The sequence below is a fragment of the Colletotrichum aenigma genome (genome assembly GCF_013390185.1).
Source record: "Colletotrichum aenigma strain Cg56 chromosome Unknown KSG_Cg56_contig07, whole genome shotgun sequence".
Taxonomy (NCBI): domain Eukaryota; kingdom Fungi; phylum Ascomycota; class Sordariomycetes; order Glomerellales; family Glomerellaceae; genus Colletotrichum; species Colletotrichum aenigma.
This window is the reverse complement of record NW_023500913.1, coordinates 4,140,578-4,160,846: the sequence shown is the minus strand read 5'-3', so window position 1 is coordinate 4,160,846 and position 20,269 is coordinate 4,140,578. Positions and strand designations below refer to the sequence as shown.

The 20,269-nt window shown below is 50.9% G+C and overlaps 8 protein-coding genes across 8 annotated transcripts; 4 read left to right on the top strand and 4 right to left on the bottom strand.

Annotated features, from left to right (window-relative positions):
* Nucleotides 1-548: 548 nt before the first annotated feature.
* Nucleotides 549-2,092, top strand: davD-1 (Glutarate-semialdehyde dehydrogenase DavD; the record flags this gene model as incomplete). The annotated part of the gene is made up of 2 exons (XM_037326645.1): nt 549-1,921; nt 1,981-2,092. 2 exons carry the CDS (start codon nt 549-551, stop codon nt 2,090-2,092), a joined length of 1,485 nt encoding a protein of 494 aa, XP_037175714.1.
* Nucleotides 2,093-2,289: 197 nt separating this feature from the next.
* CGCA056_v011398 (Uncharacterized protein) lies at nt 2,290-3,438 on the bottom strand (the record flags this gene model as incomplete). The annotated part of the gene is made up of 1 exon (XM_037326644.1): nt 2,290-3,438. The coding sequence occupies one exon, from the start codon at nt 3,436-3,438 to the stop codon at nt 2,290-2,292; it is 1,149 nt and encodes a 382-aa protein (XP_037175391.1).
* A 2,050-nt stretch (nt 3,439-5,488) lies between these two features.
* Nucleotides 5,489-7,394, bottom strand: AGP2-1 (General amino acid permease AGP2; the record flags this gene model as incomplete). Its single annotated transcript, XM_037326643.1, has 4 exons — nt 5,489-5,954; nt 6,039-6,601; nt 6,672-6,834; nt 6,892-7,394. 4 exons carry the CDS (start codon nt 7,392-7,394, stop codon nt 5,489-5,491), a joined length of 1,695 nt encoding a protein of 564 aa, XP_037175947.1.
* Nucleotides 7,395-12,017: 4,623 nt separating this feature from the next.
* Nucleotides 12,018-12,994, bottom strand: lxrA-0 (L-xylulose reductase; the record flags this gene model as incomplete). The annotated part of the gene is made up of 4 exons (XM_037326642.1): nt 12,018-12,202; nt 12,281-12,579; nt 12,630-12,866; nt 12,933-12,994. The coding sequence occupies 4 exons, from the start codon at nt 12,992-12,994 to the stop codon at nt 12,018-12,020; spliced, it is 783 nt and encodes a 260-aa protein (XP_037175948.1).
* A 604-nt stretch (nt 12,995-13,598) lies between these two features.
* maoN-0 (Monoamine oxidase N) lies at nt 13,599-15,277 on the top strand (the record flags this gene model as incomplete). Its single annotated transcript, XM_037326641.1, has 4 exons — nt 13,599-13,794; nt 13,855-13,923; nt 13,981-14,127; nt 14,190-15,277. The coding sequence occupies 4 exons, from the start codon at nt 13,599-13,601 to the stop codon at nt 15,275-15,277; spliced, it is 1,500 nt and encodes a 499-aa protein (XP_037175707.1).
* Nucleotides 15,278-15,725: 448 nt separating this feature from the next.
* Nucleotides 15,726-17,767, bottom strand: HNM1-0 (Choline transport protein; the record flags this gene model as incomplete). The annotated part of the gene is made up of 8 exons (XM_037326640.1): nt 15,726-15,849; nt 15,914-16,269; nt 16,327-16,385; nt 16,440-16,624; nt 16,684-16,972; nt 17,047-17,268; nt 17,333-17,493; nt 17,583-17,767. The coding sequence occupies 8 exons, from the start codon at nt 17,765-17,767 to the stop codon at nt 15,726-15,728; spliced, it is 1,581 nt and encodes a 526-aa protein (XP_037175711.1).
* Nucleotides 17,768-18,929: 1,162 nt separating this feature from the next.
* CGCA056_v011393 (uncharacterized protein) lies at nt 18,930-19,086 on the top strand (the record flags this gene model as incomplete). The annotated part of the gene is made up of 2 exons (XM_037326639.1): nt 18,930-19,030; nt 19,083-19,086. The coding sequence occupies 2 exons, from the start codon at nt 18,930-18,932 to the stop codon at nt 19,084-19,086; spliced, it is 105 nt and encodes a 34-aa protein (XP_037175945.1).
* Nucleotides 19,087-19,206: 120 nt separating this feature from the next.
* On the top strand, nt 19,207-19,654 carry nodL (Nodulation protein L; the record flags this gene model as incomplete). Its single annotated transcript, XM_037326638.1, has 2 exons — nt 19,207-19,319; nt 19,372-19,654. 2 exons carry the CDS (start codon nt 19,207-19,209, stop codon nt 19,652-19,654), a joined length of 396 nt encoding a protein of 131 aa, XP_037175946.1.
* Nucleotides 19,655-20,269: the final 615 nt, after the last annotated feature.

Genomic DNA, 20,269 nt, shown 5'->3' with positions numbered 1-20,269 from the left:
GATTGGTTCCTTGGCCGGCGTTTTGCTCCCCGACCCGAGATGGTTTCGTAAGTATGATTCATGTCGGGCATCAACTCAAAAGATAGTCATGAGATAGTCATTGGCCTGGAGCTTGTGGTTCACATGCCCTTCACTCCAGCCTTGTGATTGTTTCGATAAGGAGCTCCATGCGGAGAGTTGGCCGCGTGCTTCGCTTCGGCTTCGTGTAATGCAGCACAATCGGATCCCGAGCCGAGAGGGTTCCGATCCTGGTCGCGCCCACCCCACCAAAGCCGAGACCTGCATGCCCCTCCCGACCCCGAACCCCGCTCAGGTGTGCGGAGAAATCGGATCTCATTTGGTTTACCACTTTCGGGTAGCGCAGCAAGGGTCGGACACCATCTTGTAAATATGACGATGCACATCTCTCCTAGATAGACAGGCATAAAACAAGCCTCAACAAGTATTGCCAGTGAGATACCGAAACACACTCATTATTCCTTCTACACGAGGCGTCAAATCTTCATTGCTCTATTGTCTCCGTCTCATCTCATCTCATTTCCTACACAATGTCACCCTCCCTGGCGTCTTCTTTGAAGGACCCCAGCCTTTTTGTCGAGAAGTCCTACATCAACGGACAATGGGTCTCATCAACAACAAACAAGGACTTTCAAGTCACCAATCCGGCAACAGAAGAGCTTATTGGGACTTGCCCAGAGTCCAACACGGATGACCTGAATAATGCTATTGAGGCCGCTGCCAAGGCCTTTCCGGCCTGGAGGGCAACGTCAGGCCGACAACGTGGTCGCATTATCAAGCGTATCTTTGAGCTTCTGGTAGAGAACAAGGAGGATCTCGGGAAGATCAACACCGCCGAGAACGGCAAGGCAAAGGGTGATGCTGAGGGCGAGTCGCTATTCGCAGCCGGCTTCTTTGAGTGGTTCAGCGAAGAAGCTTCCAGGATCTACGGCGATATCATTCCCCACAGCAACCCGAGTTACAGGACCCGTGTTATCAAGGAGCCTGTCGGTGTATGTGGGTTGATTGTCCCCTGGAACTTCCCTCTTGCCATGGGTGCCCGAAAGGTCGCTGCCGCTCTTGCTGCCGGATGCACGGTTGTCATGAAGTCAGATGGACTCACGCCGTTTTCTTCCAATGCCCTCGCCGTCTTGGCTGAGCGCGCTGGTGTTCCTCCTGGTGTTCTCAACGTTGTGACGGCGTTGGAGAACACACCCCAGCTCGGTCTCGCTCTGTGCCAGTCAGATACCGTGAGAAAGATTTCTTTTACTGGCTCGACTCGAGTCGGCAAGTTGTTGATGAAGCAATCGAGCGACACTCTGAAGAAACTGAGCTTAGAGCTGGGTGGTAATGCACCTTTCATCGTTTTCGACGACGCAGACCTCGAGGTTGCTATCTCCAGCGCTCTCGTCTCTAAGTTCAAGGTCACTGGTCAGACTTGCGTTTGTGCCAACCGAATATTCGTCCAGGAAGGCATCTATGACAGGTTTACTCAAAGACTAGTTGAAGAAGTCGGCAAGTTCAAGGTGGGCCACGGCACGGATGCATCGGTTACTCACGGACCCCTCACGAACGGCGTGTCGAAGGTTGAAGAGCACATCAAGGATGCCGTCAGCAAAAATGCAAAGGTACTCATTGGAGGAAAGCAACTTCCTTCTGTGGGTAAGAACTTCCATGAGTTAACGATCCTGGGAGACGTCGATGACTCCATGAAGGTCACGCAAGAGGAGACATTCGGTCCCGTGGCGGCGTTGACCAAGTTCAAGACGGAGAGAGAGGTTATCGAGAGGGCCAACAAATCCGAGGTAGGATTGGCATCATACCTCATCACTAATGACCTGGGACGATCGCATCGCGTGTCGGAACAGCTAGAATTCGGCATGGTTGCTATCAATACCGGAGTCATCTCCGATGCTTCCGCTCCGTAAGTGACCCACACCGGCCGGATGAGTATACGCAGAGTGAGAACTGATGATTTCCCAGATTCGGAGGCGTAAAGCATTCCGGCATGGGGCGTGAAGGCAGCAAGTACGGGGTGGAGGATTATTTGACCATAAAAATGATCGTGACGGGTGGTATTTCACCAAACTTGTAACATCATTCAAAAGTAGTAGACATCGGTGAATTCAGTCAGGTGCCTGAAGTATCATGGGCGCATAGTAATGATCAAAAGTCATTTGCATTGAGACTACCCAATAGTTCAATCCTTATCATCTAGTATTCCGGTGTCGCTAAAAATCAAACCGGTTCAACATCGCTTTTTTGTTTTCGGCCGTGATATTTCGACCACCCTTAGACGTAATGCAGGGTGCCGTCATTGTTTCCAATCTTCTCATCCAGGTTGATGGAGGCGCGGACCCACTGTCCGTGACGGGACAGCTCCGCCTCCAGACGCTGTCCGCCGTCGACGAGGCGGACATCCCGGGCCGAGGCACCGAAATTGCCGCCACCACCGCCGCCGCCGCGTCCCGGAATGCGGAGGTTCTGGCCGGGCCAGATCTGGTCAGGGTTGGCAATGTTGTTGTGTCTCGCGATCTCCTCCCAGCTGGCGCCGAAGCGGTCGCCAATATTGCGAAGAGTGTCTCCCTGCTGGACGGTGTAGTTCTGCTCACCACCGCCACCGCCACCGCCGGAAGTCCAGCGGAAGCTACCTTGGTCGTTCTCCAGGTAGCGGTTCAGGCTGATGCAGCTCTCCTGCCATCCGCCGTCGCGGCGCTTGCAGGACGCACGGAGGTTGTAGTCACCGTGAGCATCGATGCGGATGTCGCGGGAAGAGCCGGTGAAGCCGCCGGCGAAGTTGCCGCCACGGGGGCGGTCACCAGAGCCACGGCGCTCGTGGTGGTGGTGGTGCTCCTCGGGGCGGTGATGGTCCTCTCTCCTGCGTCTCTCCTCCTCCTCGTGTCTACGCTTCTCCTCTTCCTCTCTGCGCTTCTCCTCCTCCTTCTTGTCGTCACGCTCGTGCTTCCAGTCAGACACACCATCCTGGAGCTTGTGGCCGGCAAAGGCACCAGCTACGGCACCGATGAAGGTGCTGGTCTTGCTGTGGCCGAAGTTGCCGCCAACCTTGTGACCACCGAAAGCACCGGCAGCACCTCCGGCAAGGGCACCGGTGAGACCACGCTCGCCGTCCTCGCCCTGCTGGCCGCCTGGGCCGCCGTAGCCTCCAGGTCCGTCGTTGCGGTTGTGCTCGTTGTAGCCTCCTTGGTTCTGGTAAGGAGGAGGGGAAGAGAAGTTGTTCTGCTGGTGGTTGGGGCCCTGGCCATATCCGAACCCTTGTTGCTGATGTTGCTGGCCTTGTTGCTCATTGTAGTAAGAGTTGGCCTCACCGCCGGGGCCTTGGTTGTGTCCTCCGTAGCCGCCCTGAGGGCCGCCGGGACCGCCGTAGCCTCCGCCCTGGTGGCCGTAACCGCCGCCCTGGTTGTTGTTGCCGTAGTAGCTCATGATGTTTTACTTGTGAGGAATGAAAAGACTGTGTTTGTTTATTGGTATCAAAGTCCGAAGATCTGAGTGATAAGAAAGCATAGCGATATGCGGGGAAGCTGTATCCTTTAAATAAGTTCTAAGCTAGTGTTGAGCCTCCAAGAATGGGTCGATCCGAAGCTTGTGATGCTACAGATTACCCAATCGTCGAGATATTTTTACACCGCCGCCATTGTGGAGAGAGGCTGATGAAAGTCTCGACTCAGAACGTCCGCGCGTTATCCTCGTCTCGGTCCAATCGGGATGACCGCGTCAGGGTTCACGGCCCACCCCGCAGACACAGCCCCGGATGTCGGCACGGCTCTTTGGTAGGTAAAGGCAGGGAAACAAACGCGTTAAAGTCTGGGCACTCTCGGGCCCCTGCCACGTAGCTTGTTTTCTGACGTGCCAGAGGGCAAAAGAAGGGGGCGTTGGGGGTCCTTGGGGGTCGCGGAGAGGAGCTCAGAGAGGAGGATTCCGCCACAGACCCCTGGATCCGAATGCGCCAAACAGCGCCACTATTGAGCTCCGAAGCTAACCAAAGACGGCGGATCGACCCTCCTTTGCCGCAGCTGAGCCCTTCCCCGCACAGGTGGCTGAGAGAGAAGCGCGTCGAAAGGTTGGCGACTGGTATGAGTGTCACCATGGAAACCGACGTCTGACATGTTGGGCGCTTGCACATGTCACAGGTGGGCAGCTCTGTGATGAGCCTCAGGCGAACAGCTGTTGGTGAAGTTCGCCTTGCAGAAACCTAATGCCAACCTCGGGTGCGAGAGTTGCGGTTTCCGAGAGGGCTCCCGGGGTCCAAGAGAGGGAACGAATGCGGCCGCGGACATTGCTTGCTGAAGTTCAGACAAAGGTCAATTGCCGTCGTCGTAGCTTTCCTGGAGCCTCCGAGGCTCTTGTCGTGTCACATTAGCTGAAATAAGGTTGAAAGATGAACAAGCCACTTCTGACACCATCGCCAGCTCAAACGGCCATCAGGCCAGTCCCGGACAAGTGGCAGTCAGACGCAAACAGCCTCTGCAGCCGCGTCAATGCCACCTTGCGGCGAGAGCTTCTGCAGGGGACCGGTTCAGTGATGATCCTTCCCTAGTGCAGTTTAGCAATCCATGGACAACTCCACTTCGATCGTTCGTGAAACGAGATCCCAGGTCCGCAATTGCTGCGGCAGCGTTTTCACTTGGAATACGAGTGTTTGATCGCGTGCTTTTGTTGAGATAGATTGACGAAGTCGCTCGGGAATAATGTTCTCGGTGCCGTCGGGAGTCCCGGAAATCTTGGCAGGAGTTGAGCTGTGGGATGCCGCCGGGACCCAACAGCTGTCGTCTTCCTCCTTGCGTCTGTCGGTGCTGTTATCCCCGACCCTCCGTCGCTCCTTAGTGAGACACCATGGAGATTACTACGAAATACTTCAAAGTTGAAAGAGGGGATGCGGAAGATAGCTAGAAACCTTGTCATGATGGCAGTATCCAAGAGCTACACCCCGCAAATAACTGCCGGCGCCATGACATATCCTTGAGAGTTCGTCACAGAGCATGCATATCACTTTCAGGGACCACGAGCCCTGGCGACAAAGTAAGCGCAGGATAGCGGGGGTTTTCTCCGAACACCCGGATATTGTCAGCCTCCGGCGCGGGGATACGCCGGCTGGGCAGGCCCCACAACGCCGGCTCGACCGGATGAACCTACAATCACTTTCCATATTCCCGACCAGGGCCAGTCACACCTTGATTCAAAATTCGAGAACTCTGCGTTGGCATTCTTGGCCCGTTAGAAGTTTGATTTTCGTCGTTGTGTCGCTCGCAGAAGCTGTCAACGGAGCTGCTGACAGTGGGCGTTTGGACAGACGTAGGTCTCCTACCGCTAAACCGTTGAGACCATACTAGAGTTTTGCATAAGAACACACATAGACTGCATGATTGCATGATATTGACGGGCCGATTCTACCTAAATAAAGCGTTAGATCGATAGCCCATCATTGAGCGGCTTCGCAAGTGCACGCCTGAGCGCAAGCCTGCGTGCCGATGACCTAGACCGAGCGTCGCGAATCTCGGTGAAATCTAAAGCGAGCATTGAGCAACTGTGCCATGCGTCTGCGCAAGCCCACTTCCTCTTTCTCAATCATGGACGCTTCGTGTTCATCAACTGCAGGTCGGATTCCGACTAGATCAGCATGCTCAGGCCTGATGAACCGTGTGCGGTTGAAGACCTTCCATCCACCAAAGAGAAGAACCGCAAGAATGGCCATAGTATAGCTGCTGAAAAATGATCCAATGTCCCATCGGCCTTTGAGAAATATGTCGTAACCGTAGAAAAGCTCGACAGCAATGAGCCACACCAAGGCAATCCATGTGCCATACGGTTGCAAGTACCCAACATACGGGAGATCCGATCTGTTGAAGTTCTGGGCTTGAAGAGCTCCATAGAAGAAGAGGTAGTTGACGCAGATGACGATGTATGTTACCAAGGTTCCACCAGTAATTAGGTTCGTCAGCCTATTGGAGTGCCGATTAGCATTGAATCCACCTCAATCATGGCCTAGACCCCGAACAATGGAATCAGTCAATGTGCATGCTTACCAGGTCAAAACAGTAACGGAATCGCTTCCCAGTTTCAAGTAAGAAAGACAGGCGAAAGCGACCGAAACTAATAGGCAATAGACAGGAACACCTTGCTTGGTGCATTTGGTCAAGAACTTCGGCGCATGTCCGTTGATGGCCAAGCCGTAGAGACTGCGGGATGAGCAGTAGACGTAAGCGTTTCCGGCAGAGTAGATGCTTGTCAGAAGCAAAGCGTTAACGATATGTGGAAGAACCCCAATGTTCATGTTCTTCATGGCAATGACAAATGGCGAAGCGGCGCCGGTTCCCGTCTCGCCGTTGCTCAGCACCCGGAGCAGAGTAGGATCATTAGCTGGCAGAACAATCCCGACGCATAGTGCACCGCCAATGAAGAAGATCCCGAAGCGCCAGTAAACGGATTTGAATGCAGACTTCATGGTCTTCCGAGGATTCTGAGCTTCACCAGCAACAGTGGCCAAATACTCGGGACCGACGATTGTGAAGGCTGCTTGCCATAATGCGGCAAGGAAACCATGAAATCGACCGAGGTTGCCTGTGTCGATATACTCAACGAAGGGATACTTGCAGTTTGATCAGTACTTATCAGGGCGTTGGATGTGATACACAGAAACAGACAAAATGGAGCTTTACCGGCTTGGACCAATTACGGAAACCATAAGCGTCATGTTGCGGGTTGCCTCCCACCATCGTGATGAAGGTGAAAAAGAAGAGGATGCAGATAAGCAGGATCTTGCCCCCAGCCAGCCAGAACTCTGTTTCGCCAAAGTACTTGACAACGAGCACGTTGCATGCTCTGAAGGCCTTATCGTCAGCATCACCGAAGTTTTGACCACGAAAATTGGAACCCTACGCGTAGAGGACGATGCATGCCGTGATGACTGCAGCGGAGGGGATATCGTCACGCCAAAAGGTCAAGACCATATCCAAAGCCGTAATCTCAAACGGAATGAGCAGCGCCTCAAAGAGAAAGAAATTCCAGCCGACCATAAAGCCCCAGGCATCGTCAACCCAGGTCCTGGCGTGGTGGATAAAAGATGCACTGATTGGCATGAAGACAGTCATCTCCGCCAACGAGTTGTTGACTTGGGCAATTACGCAGGCTTGCAAAGCAAATGCTACCAACAGGCTGCCTGCTCCACGCATAAGACCATACCCGATGCTAACGAAAAGGGCCGTTCCGATCGAGCCTCCGATTGCCACGAATTGGACTTGGCGTGGAGTGAGATGGCGTTGCAGGTGTTCGGGATTGTGGATAATCTCGCCGCTTCCCACTTCACTCGCGCCGCTGTCTTTCTTCAGCTCAGTCATCTTTGCGGACAGCTTTGACTCAGAGTAGGCCAGGGCTGCGCTCATGATGTGTGCTTCCGAAGTTGTCTGGCTTTAATGAGGTGAAGATGTTCGTAAACTGATACCAATGGGAAAGGAAGATATGTGTAGTAGTGGATTGAAAATTCGATGACGAGTGGAAAGTTTCGCGGACAGGTCAATGTTTAAAACTTGCCAAAATACATGTAGAGGCCAAATCAAGGTTAATTATCATTGCAACGTCGGCGTCGCGTATACGCACTGAAAACAGCAGGACTAGCCTATCCAAGGACTTCGCAACAATCCCGGTCGCCTTCATCGGTTCGTAAGGGTCGGATGGCATTCAGCCCCCCGACCTCTAACCCGAGATGGGATAGGTTCAGCTGACAGCTTGAGCAGTCGATCACATGGTTCATCCAGTAAGGTTCCGCCCTGCTTTCTTGATCTATTACGAGGATATCAAGCTAGAAAGTGAGGGCCCCTTCGGGCTCAGGACCAATCAGCTGCTTGACATTACGTCTGCACAAAGCCGAGACACCGGACAGCTGGAGGCGATCATCTGGGGTAGAGGCGCCAAGACGGGCGACACTATGACACACTTCTTGGTAGGAGAAGTTGGCAAAAGCACCAAAGAATCCAGTATGTGGCGCCTATGGCTTTAAGATGCAATACCTTACGTTGGGTGAAGCCGAAGCGAGTCGGTTCAGCCTCCGAAGTGAATCTCGGATGCGTTCTTGCAGGGATCGGGAGAGGGATCTCGGGTCTGATAGAACCGGGCGCCCGACTACAGTGGGGTCCAATCTCAACAGGAGGCTCGGAACACAAGATAAGACTATGACAACGGGACTGATTTCATTCGTCAGTTGTTTTGAAGTTTCGGGTTGTCATGTTGCGTTCCAGATAAGGTACGAACCTCGCCGATGGTCAACGTAGATCCCGAGGTGCTACTGGCGTTCCGGGCATCAACCATTGGTCTTCAGTCGGCTTATCAGAAAAGGTATTGGGAAAGCAGAAGAATCCTTGAGTTTTGTGCATGTTCAAATGTTTTTGAGACTTATATAGCTTGAGGGCATTGTTACTCTCAAGACCATGAGATAATAGAAATCATCAAAGCGCCTCTCTTATCAAATATCGCGTCACTATCCTACGCCCTTGACTTTTGATCGCGGCTTATTTCACTAAGGTTTCACTTTTTTACCAATAAAATAATGCAGGAATCCGAACTTCAACAAATCTCTGAAGCTCTTAGAGCTGCTCGTATAAGCCGAGAACCCATCGACCCGCCCGCCAAGACCTGGGGAAGCCTCGATCCCGACAGCGCCTTTGAAGTCCAAAAAGTAACCGTCAAGAATGCGGTCAGCAAGTACGGCGACCGTCTTGTGGGGTACAAGCTAGGAAATATTGCGAAAGTCATGCAAGATGCTTTCGGACTCGATCAGCCAGACTACGGTTTTCTTCTTGCGAGTACATTCATCTACGAAGGCACTACATTACCGCGGAAGGATTACATCAAGCCATTTGTTGAGCTCGAACCAGCGTTTGTGCTGAAGGGTCATCTGAAGGGACCGAATGTTACCGTGGCCGATGTCATCAACGCCATAGACTACGCCATACCCGCCATCAATCATTGACTCAAGGGTGAAAAATTGGGCCATAGACTTGGCGGATACTCTAGCAGACAATGGCTCTACTGGAACTGTGATTCTCGGTGGCACCCCTCGGCGGCTTACTGACCTCACCCTGAGCAACACTCGAGGAGTTCTTCGTTTCAATGACCGAGAGGTTATGACTGGCAACACCCGGAACGTACTTGGTAACCCCATCTCAGCTGTTGCTTGGCTAGTCAACAAGCTTTCTAAGTATGATGTCGAGTTCAACCCAGGCCAAGTCATCTTGCCTGGTAGTTGTCTACAAGCAGTTCCGATGGAGGATGTGGGTCATTGGTCTTGCACCTTCGAAGGCTGGGGTACTATTGAGTTTGACGTAGTTTGAACTAGATTTGCTCCAGCAGGAGCTGAGAACTAACCTGAATGGGTATCCAGAGACAAATATTTAGAAAACCCAACCAAGAGACGTCTGCATTCCTCAACCTGCCGTTGTAATCTGAATAACCCACAAGCAAAAGCCTTGAAATAGCCCATGATATTGCATCTTATCCTAGAAGATACTGATTTTGCGTGTATCCATGTGCCCGTGGCTGACACTTCTCGTCCGTGATAGACCCCCACCAACTTCCGGATCCATATTTTGCCCATACTTCCTCGAACAAAGCGGCAGCTGTCAAGAACATGTCATACCTTGTCTTATCATTCCACCACTCGCAATACTGCTTCGCCTGTTCTCTCAGCTCCAGATTCGTTGTTTCACACCCTGCCAAGAATGTTGGGAGCAGGAGTTGTTTTTGCAGCATGGTGCCTCGCCGGCACGAGCTCACATGGTTGAGAGCTTTTCGGGCCAGCAAACCTAAAACTGGAAGGGAAGTAGATTTCCGGTCCCATTTGAATACTTTCTCAATGTAAAGAAGCAGAGCATATCTCCACGCTTCGGCGCAGTGGTGTAAATCTTGCTTGTATTTCAATGCTTCTTCAATCTCCTGCTGATCCACGTTTTGGGAGTCATCGTTCTCCAAAGTTTCGATATCAATGCAGTCCGAATACGCCGGTGCCCTCCAGTGTTTGATAGCTTGCTCCACCAACAGAGCAGGACCTGTATCAAATGTGACGCATGTCATCGTGGTGGCGAGCTCGAATTCTCTTGCGTACATTGCTAGACGTGTCATGTATCCAAATAGCTCTTCAGGACAGCCAGATACGTTGTAGAATGCCTTTTCATTATCGGGAGTCTGATAGTGAAGATTGGAATAATATTTGTGAGGTAAAACGCAACCCTTTCGTGTTGTCAGAGCTAAAGTCACGTCCCACCTGAGGTAAGTATTAGCACCTGCTCACACTTGTAACAGAGAACATGATTTACCAAATGAGCATTGAAATCTGAGCCTCTACTCTAGGCGTTCTTTGTCCTCCGGACTTATCAAATGTTGTGAGAACCCGATGTGCAGCGTGAAGCTGCGACGTCCACGAGCCATACGCGGACAAAGAGCACTTTGGACGGTCAGTTGATGATCTGAGAAACGCCGTATTCGGCAAAACGTACATTGAGAGTGAATAAAATGAGGAGCGCTTCAAGGAGACCGTTCTCAGCAGCCTGAGTATGTCCACTCCTTTGCCTCTCTTCAAGCATTTTTAAAGCAGTCGTTTTGTGCTGGCTAGCTTCTCTTCCACACTTCCCTGTGACTCTATTGATATGTCGATAGGATAATGCGAGAATCGAGTGGAGGAGAATATCGGATTTCTTTCACTTCAAGGACCCGCATCTGAAAGGGTTGGCGTCAAAATCAGATGTCAGTGGGAGTACGCAGAACTCTTGGTCGTCTACCTGGTTGGTCAGCTATGTAGCATTAATCGAGATAGGTATAAATACACTGAAGCAAAAGGTCATCGAGTGTACTAGTCACCTCGTTTGGTGAAGGTATCTTCGGCGATTCGATGGTCCTCGATGCACGGTGCATCGAGATCATGGCGGGGTCAACTTGGCTTGAGATACCTTGTATCTGGTCATCTCTTTGTGATTCGAGATTCTCGGAGGCGTCAGTGCCTGATGGACTACAGGAGGAAAAGTCATCGACTCCAGCAAGGCCATCTAGGGTCTCCAGGAATGGTGTCAACAGTGAAGAAAATTCCATGGAGTCGAATTCGTAGCCCGTGAACTGCCCGTTGGCTCCCCAGAAAGGATCAACATTCGACACTGGCAGGGCTTGCATGGGCAAGGTCGCGTCAATTCCAGGCACCTGTGATGACAAAGGCGTAGTTGGAGGTAGAGTGGTACCAAAAAGCCCTGATGGCTCTGAAGACGCTGCTTCGTTCATACTCATGGGCTGTGGCGTCCGAGAACCAGATTCATCCTCGGGTCTTACAGTAATGCAATCCTGCGACTGCCCCTCTGCCTGGGCATTAAAATTAGCTGCAGAATGTAGATCGTCGTTCGTGACATCAGGCAATTCTGGATGATCTCGAGAATGGTCGTTCAAATTACGACGAGCTCGGTTATGACGATAAGGGGTAGAGTTCGGCTTGCGTTTACGGCTGGGCCCCCCGACGAATCTGAATCCTCGTGACGGCTTCGTTGCTGATTGCGGCATGTTCAGAAATAGTACAGTGATGAAACGGTCGACGTGAAGAACATGAGCAGACAATGTGAGCGTCGAGTTTGGAGAGTTCAAAGGACCCAGGTTCTGTTCCGAATAGGCGACAGTTGCCGTATCGGGGCCATTGTGATGTCTTATCGGGATCTATGCCTTCCCGACCCACCCAAAATAGCGAGCTAACGCGGGGTAATTGGAGACTGGTGGGCAGACTCCGGTGCCGGGCCCTCTTCCGCCCTGCGGGTTATATATTCCGCTCCAGTCCAGAGGCCGGGATCTGCGTCCCATCTCACTATCAGCCTATCTTACAAGCGTCAGGACATCAGTTAAGTTCAAAATCCCTTGTTCACTATCGATTGATGCGAGAATTCTTGCGGCTGGGTCTGGAATCATGCTTTACTTTACTAAATGGGATGCGAGATATATATCCAAACGTCATACGTCATAAACAGATCCTTGTTCTACGAGTTCTAGTTGTACAACCCTCCATTTGCCGACAAGGTAGAGCCGGTGGTCCAACGAGCGTCGTCGGAGCACAGGAACGCTACCAAAGGAGCAATGTCATCAACCTCGCCAACTCGAGCAGCCGCCGGAGTAGATTCAATCAAGGGCTGCATATCTTTCAAAAATTGCTCATCACTCTGGAACCATTGGTCTAGACATTTGGCCTAGGATTAGCGGGGATCCCGTATACGTGTACATACGTGAAACGTGTCTTTGTGTAGTGACTCACCTGTTGCGATTGGACCTGGGTTGACACTGTTGACTGTGATCCCATGAGATTGCCCCAGTTCCTTCGCCCAAGTCCGAGTTAGGGCCTCGTTGGCCGCCTTGGTGGCGGCGTATACCGTTTGTCCTGCGACACCCAGGCGAGCGCCTGCGGACGAGATGAAGACGATACGTCCACCTTTTGGGAGGTGTGGCTCAACGGCTTTGGTCAAAAAGATTGGGCCCTTCACATTTGTATCGAAATGCCTCTCATAGAATTCAGGTGTGGTGTCCATAAGATTGGCTTCATTGCCTTGGGCGGCGCTGGAGTGCGATTGTCAGCATCAAGTCATCACCCCACGGAGAAGGCGTACTTGTGGATAAGAATATCAATCTTCCCGGTAGGACTGATGCTCAAGGCGCTATCAACGATCTTAGGAATGTCGGAAAGCTTGCTGACATCTGCCTGACAGAGTGCGGCCTTGGTACCGTTGGTCTCGATCGTCTTCACAACTTTCTCCGCACGCTCACGGCTGCCCTCGGACACGTAGTTGACAACTACATTGGCCCCGCGCTTTCCAAGGAGTTCGGCAATGCCTGCACCAAGCCCTCTGTTGTTATTTTACGATTAGCAAACCGCGTTGCCATGATACTAGCAGTGAGATTCCAGTCCATACCTAGAAGCTCCAGTGACGATTGCAACTTTGCCTTCAAGGCTCAATCCCTTAAAGTCTACCATGGCTGAATCTGGGAATGACAACGAGACGACACACGAACAGCAATTGGATTGCTAATGTATCGTGAAGTATCGGATATGAAGGTTTGATGAAGATGAATAGGGGAAGATGTCTGATGTTTGTCGCTTGTTCTTATTTACAATTAACGTATTGATGACGATGCATATCTGCTGCAATCATCATCGCCGACCTTACGACCGATGACTCCTGAGTGGACTAACTCCGCCTCTTCTGGCAAGTCAACCAATTTCCTATCCTTGTTAGGTAGATGTTCCCACCTGCTGCGGGGAGGACCGGAGCTCGGACCCGGTCCAGGGAGTACGAAATATTTCCTAATTAGGAAATAATGCCAATAACCCCGCAAACTTTCTCCAAAAGTCGTTGAATGGCCAAGTCCTGAAACTAACAGTGGGTTGGATGCACCCAAAGAACAGGACTCTCCAAGACATAGCTGGAGTGCATTCCGGTCACACGGCATTGGGCCAAAGATGGAATTATCTGATATCTTCTGTCAAAACGGATCAACCTTCTTAACTGCTGTGGATCGGGCACTAGACCTGGGGCATGTTACCATTCGTTGCATAGTTCAGTTGACATTTTTACAACATGGCGCCTGAGAAGAAGACCAACGATGGGTACGAATGGACTCCCAAGTCTGTCTCGGTTTCGAAAGGCCTCGAAAGTGATGCAGTTGTTCAACCTCCTAGACGATTGGAATCGATTCCCAACCGCTTGTATGACACCATTGTAATTGGCGCGGGATATGCTGGCCTTGCAGCCGCGCGAGATCTTTCAACCAACGGTAGGATCTTGGACCTGTTCAAGACTCTTGCTGTCCCAGCTACTAATACACTAGCGTCAGGCCACTCCGTGTTACTGCTTGAAGCTCGAGACCGTATTGGGGGACGAACCTATACAGTAAAAAAAGATGGTACGTTGTATGACACTTACGTGTGCATCTAACGCTTCTGCTTACATCGTCGAACAGGATTTCTCTACGAAATGGGAGGTACTTGGGTCACCCACCACATGGGGTACTTGCTCAGAGAGATGACAAGATACAACATGGATCGTGATCTCATGGAAACTGGCATTGCGGATAAAAGTGATGGATACTATACCATCAACGTTCCAGGTATTTTACCATTGAAATCATCACACTCGCTTCGGTGAAACTGATGTTATCGCACTATTTAGGTGCGAAGCCGAGAAGAACAACCCACGAAGAAGCCGGAGCCATGACATCTCGAGCCTGGGATCTTTTCGTGAACGTCGATGGTCAACATTGTCGCACGATCTGCCCTTTGCCCCACGCACAGCTGAATAACATCGTTGTGAATCGATCAACCATTGAGAAATGGGACCAGATGTCTTGTCAGGACCGATACGTGCAAATCAAGGACCAGCTCAGCGCCGAAGAAAGAGGACTTCTTGTATCGTTGCTCTTGCACATCTCGGGCGGTGACATGGAGAACAGCAGCTTCTGGGATATGGCACGATCTCACGCTCTTATGACGCACGACTCCAAAAACTTCGGTGATATCTGGCTTCGATACAAGTTGAGACAAGGACAGACAGCCCTCGCTAAGCGAATGCTCGGGGAAGCCGTTGACTATGGCGTCGAGTACATCTTCTCGTTCCCTGTCAGCTCCGTCATCCAACGATTGGATGGTATTCAGGTCCGCGGTTTTTCAGGGCAAACGTTCAGGGCTCACAAGGTGGTTTGCACCATTCCACTTAACGTTCTGAAGGATGTCCAGTTCATACCCCCGCTCTCGACGACTCGCCGCGAAGCCATCGAGCTGGGACATGTCAACCAGATGTCGAAGATACACGTCGATGTAAGCAACCCTGAGCTCGAGGGTTGGAACGGCATGCGCTTTCCTGGTGCTCTGATGTACGGCTACGGCGACGGTGTCCTTCCTAATGGGAATGTCCATCTTGTCGGTTTCGGGAAGGACAAAAAGGGAGCGTTTGTACCAGAGGAAAATCCAAAGGCAGCCGTCGACGCCTTTGAGCAGCTCCATCCGATGAATGTTCAGAGAATGGCAAGTCACTATGACTATCTTGATACGATTCCGCATATGTTAATGATGCTCAGATATTCCACAATTGGTGTACCGATCCATACTCTAAAGGGGGTCCGGCATGGTGGAGGCCTGGATATATGTCCAAGTATCAGGATGAGCTTCAGAGAAGACATGGAGATATCCTCTTTGCTAGTGGTGATTGGGCTCATGGCTGGCGAGCCTCTATTGATGGTGCACTTGAACAGGGCATCATGAATGCTCAAACGATTGCCACGGAACTCAGACCTAAGGGGAGGCTTGGTCAATCTCGCCTCTGACGAAGACAACTGGGAAGAGGAAGGCGCACTTGTCAATTAGAAGATCTCTTACAAGAATTGGATTATTTTTCCGCTACCTGCTCCTCAGCGTACGTGGTCTGGAATTTCGTGCTGGAGATGGCGATAAAGTGCAGCAGCCATTTCCACACACCAGGCTAACATAGAAATCGTGAGGAACGTCGGAGGCGAAGACAAGTAATAGTCTTGGAACTGTAGGGTACTAGAACTTTCAACCAAGAGGATCAATCGTCATCACACGGGTTCACAGAAGCCATAAATTGCAGTGCGTGATTGAAAACATCAATATTGAATCTGCTAAGTATTCGTACGTTCTTTTCGATATCCTGAGGTGTGTCATGACAATATAGGCGGGCCATTCCAGTCCCTTAATCGATAGCGTTCTGGTCGTTGAGCATGGCCCAGTCGATAGAAGGCCCTTGAAACTGCTTTCTAATACAGTACCATGTCAAGATGATGAGACAGCCAATTTCCCCCAAAGTTACACATACGCTAAATTACGTGTCAGTAGAAACGTTCCAGACGGAAAGGATCAAGTCACGGGAACGGAACTTACTAATTCATTGAAGCAGCCGTCACAGGTAGGATATTTGGGAAACAGATAACGATACCGATGACAGTTATCCAAACAGGAGAAAACGCATTGCAAAAGTAACCCCAGATTCCAAGATCGAATGAACGATTGGGAAGGGTCTTCCCTCGGCCTTGCACGAGGCAGATGGCTTGCGGTACAACGTAGGAGATGTTTACTGCGAGGACTGCGGAGACGATGATGGAGTTGAACGCTTGGGTACTCGCAACATATAGCAATCCATAGATCGCACAGAAGGCTGCCGAGAGAAGAGTAGTTCGTACAGGGAACTGATAGTTTGAGTGGATCTCAGTCCAGTAGTGTGACCTCGGAAGTCCGTTCTGATGAAAGTGTCAGTCTCCGTCCTTTGTTTGGAGTTACCAGTGCTCAGCACTTACGTCTCTAGCAAAAGCCCATGTCAGGCGTCCGCATGTGATCCACTGACTTGGCATGCACGCTGAACAGTATCATCAGTCTCTCTGCATGTCAGATCTCGAGGGGCTGGACTTACTGTAAATTAGAATAGTCAACAGTATTTGCAAGCCTAATGCTGCAGTCTTGCTTCCTGTGGCTTGATAAAACGCTTCAAGACTAGGCAAAATTGCACCCCGCACAGCCTCAACATCTTTGATAACGAGCATCATCGCGATGATGAAAGGCACTGATGTTACCAAGCCAATCATTAGAGTCAAGTTGCTAGGAAAAGGCATTAGCTGCCGTTAAGTGACACGATGCCCTTGCATTGTAACACCTACATGACCCGAGGAATCTCTTTCCCGGGATGATGCATCTCCTCCGCAATGTGGATTACGGTATCTAGGCTCGCAAAGGCGTACATGGCGTTGCCGATGCTCATGAACCAAACCATCCCATTCGGCCATCCACTGGCACCGTCGAATTTGATGATCTGACTGGCAGGCTGAAATGACTTGCACATCGTCAGGATGACAATGGTGACAATGAAGAATCCGAGGATTGACAGAACTAAGCAGAGCGTTGTCCACTTCCCAATATGGCGCTGAGGGATGGTGAAAATTGGCGCGACTTGGGAGACTCGAGTTAGCATTCAAGAGTTGGTGGGAAGCGCCTGCTGATGGATGGGGTGAGACGGGACTTACGTTTAACAACTAAAAGTGCAAGGTACACGAGATAAAACTGCCAGCGTTGGGGTTCAAAGCTGGGATTCACAAATTGAACCATGCCCATGATCGACTGAACGTTATTGGACAACCCTGAACAAGTGATCACCCACCATCCGACGATGCTGAGCAACCCAACCGAGAAGGCCGCAAACTTCTTGTGTTTCTTCGGGGCCAAGATAGATGTGAAGTGGTATTGCCCTGTAACTATTTGTCAATGACCATGGATGGCACATTTCGCTCTTTTAGCGATTCAAATGCATACCTCCCGAAGATGGAAAAGCAGAGGCTTCTTCAGCCATGCCAGCGGCTACAATCCATTGCACAAAGCAGGCCACAATCAGGCCAAATACCGTTGCTTGCGGGCCACCATATACCATGCTCTGCCCAAAGCAACTCGCATATGACAACCACGAGTTTGTGATACTGAAGACATCACAACGTTAGCACACTTCTTCATCCACGCTTTAGTTTTCAGCAAACCCTGCAAGGTTTCAACAGCATGTTCAACTCACCTGAAGCCTAAACCAAGGGTTCCAAGAGTATTGAATGTCCTCTTCAATGCCGGAGCATGTCCTTGTGCTCGCAGAATGGCATCATCGTCCATACCATGGAGCTCTCCAAGGATAACTGATTGCCCATCGCTTCCGACAGCTTTTGGCTCGGCTATTTTGCCGTCATTTGGATATTCGCCGGTCATAGTCAGCCCAATGAAAGGTTTGGTGGTACTATAGTTGCACAAAGATCGGTCGAGAAAAGCACTACCTGAGACTCTGGGATGGTTATCGTATGTTGATAGATGGTTGTAAGGAATCTGAATTCCGTGGTCTGACTCCAAGAACTTTATATGAAAAGCTGCGGTACGCTGTTCACGCCCACGTCTTATCAAGACCTTGGAAATACAGCCGGACAAAGGTACGTGCACTACCCCTCCCTCCCCGTCTTCAGCTACAGATTGAATGCCGTCTACACCTACACATTTCTGAATACACTAAGATCCAGTCGATACATTGCCTGCACCAACGTCCCAATCATGGCTGGCATGTCGCTCAATTCGTTTGCTTGCAGTGTGACTGGGCCTCGTCAGCATGGAGAGAGATACCACTAGAACCATGTTTCCGCCCGTCCGAATCTTCTTGCACGTCCAAAAAATGCGTCGTAGATCTACATCCATGGCTCATGATTGATTCAGGTCCTTCCCCAGATTTCCAAGCCGCTTCCCCGCAAAGATCCTAGTTTGCCGAGCTTTCCTATCTTGAACCGCACGGATGCTAGCTACCATGCAACCCGCTATCTTTGGTGGGGGTCCATCACGGGGAACTTCTGCATGCCGATAGTGGCTGATATCTTGTCTCTGCGATCAGGTTTCTTACACGTCTTTCGCCTACCCAGAGTGTCTATGTTAAGCGTGAGACAGGGATTCTCGGATACACATTGTGACTGCATTGCCAAGAGAAGTTTTCGGAGCTCAGCACGATAGACCCCAAACGTTATCCTTGCTACATGTACACGCAGAGGCCGAGGGTATTGTTGAGCAACGACTTGAACTGAGCCGGACAAAGGATAGCACGCAGACTGCAGTGAGTCCGACTAGCCATCGTCGTCAACCGAACGTCGACATGAATAGACCTTCAACACCTGTGTGCGTCTGAGCGGGGTGTGTCCCTGGTTGGTCTGATAGCATAGCGGGGTAAAAGGTTGCGGTCAAATATTTCCAGATTCGGAAATGTTTTTTGTCCTCTTCAGGAAAAGTTGAAATAACCCCATGTATAAAGTAGTTCCTGTTCGTTATGACATATCAATGTCAAATCAAGCAGCCAATTTCAGAAGGGAGGAGAGTAACCGAGGACCAGTCAGTTGCCATGGCAAGAACAACGAAGAACAGCGAGATCATTCAGCTCGCCAAGCAGCTGAAGGGCACCCCCTGGTGCGAGGAGTACGAGCGCATGATTTCTGGAATGCTGTGAGAATGCAACATGACCAAACAGAGGTCCTTGAAATGTTAACGATGATAGATAAAATCCATTGCATCCCCCCCTGCTCGCAGGACGTCACCGCGCGAGATGTCTACTTCACAAGTATAACAATCTGGATCCGAACTCAAAGCCTTATGACGAGTTGATGGCCACACAGCAAGAAATGCTCAAGGACATTTTGGGAAAGGTGGGCCCGGGAACATTTATCGAGCCACCTTTCATACCAGATTACGGATGCAACGTGGTAATTGGCGAGAATTGCTTTATCAACTTCAAGTAAGACAACTTCCTCCAAGATAAGACCTGAACTGTTCTAATACTGGCTTAGCTGCACCATCCTTGATACCAGCCTGGTGGTCATTGGTAACCGTGTTCAACTGGGTCCAAACGTGAGCATCTACAGCGCAGGGCACGAGGCCAGTGTCCTTTCTCGGATTAAGTTTGTCGAGTTTGGCGATCCCGTCTACATAGAGGATGATGCGTGGATTGGCGGGGGTACAATCATCCTGCCGGGGGTCACTATTGGCAAGGGAAGCACTATTGGAGCAGGGTCAATCGTGACAAAGAGCATTCCACCATACTCTGTTGCTATGGGGGCTGTCACGGGCTAGAGCCCGGATTGATATCTCCGGCTTTGCCGGAGCAGTTACTGAGATCCGGCTCTGTTGGACCCACTACTCTGCCGCGGTACACCGCCTAACCCGGTCTGCTTCACTGCTGTTAGGTGCCTACTCTTGTAAAGTCCTTTCTTCTTTCTTCAGCTTAGAATAGTCAATCGACGGCACTTCTACGTTGAAAAAGCCTAGGGGCCAGCCCCTTACAGGGGCCCCCGCAAAGGTGGTCAAGAAGCTCCCAACTGTCGAAGAAGAACTGGCGGATCCGAACAATGCTTACAGAAACATGCCTGACCGGCAGTGAAATTTCAGGGAAAAGAAAGTATTGGGGCTATGTACATTGATTGGCTGGAACACGATTTGCTATCATCCCCAAACGAAGCTCATGTCAGAAAGTGTCTCGGACATGGCGGACAGCTTCCGCCTGAACCTCAACGTGTATGCCCGGGACAACCAAAGCTGCAACCACTACCGACGTCCACGTTGGCGAATGACCCGGGTACTTTTCCCGGAAGACCTCCAGCAGTTTGGCCTCATCTTCCGCACGAATAAAATATGCAACAATTTTGTGCGCTCCCCCCAGGCCAAGTTCGACTCCAGCGTCGCGTAGAG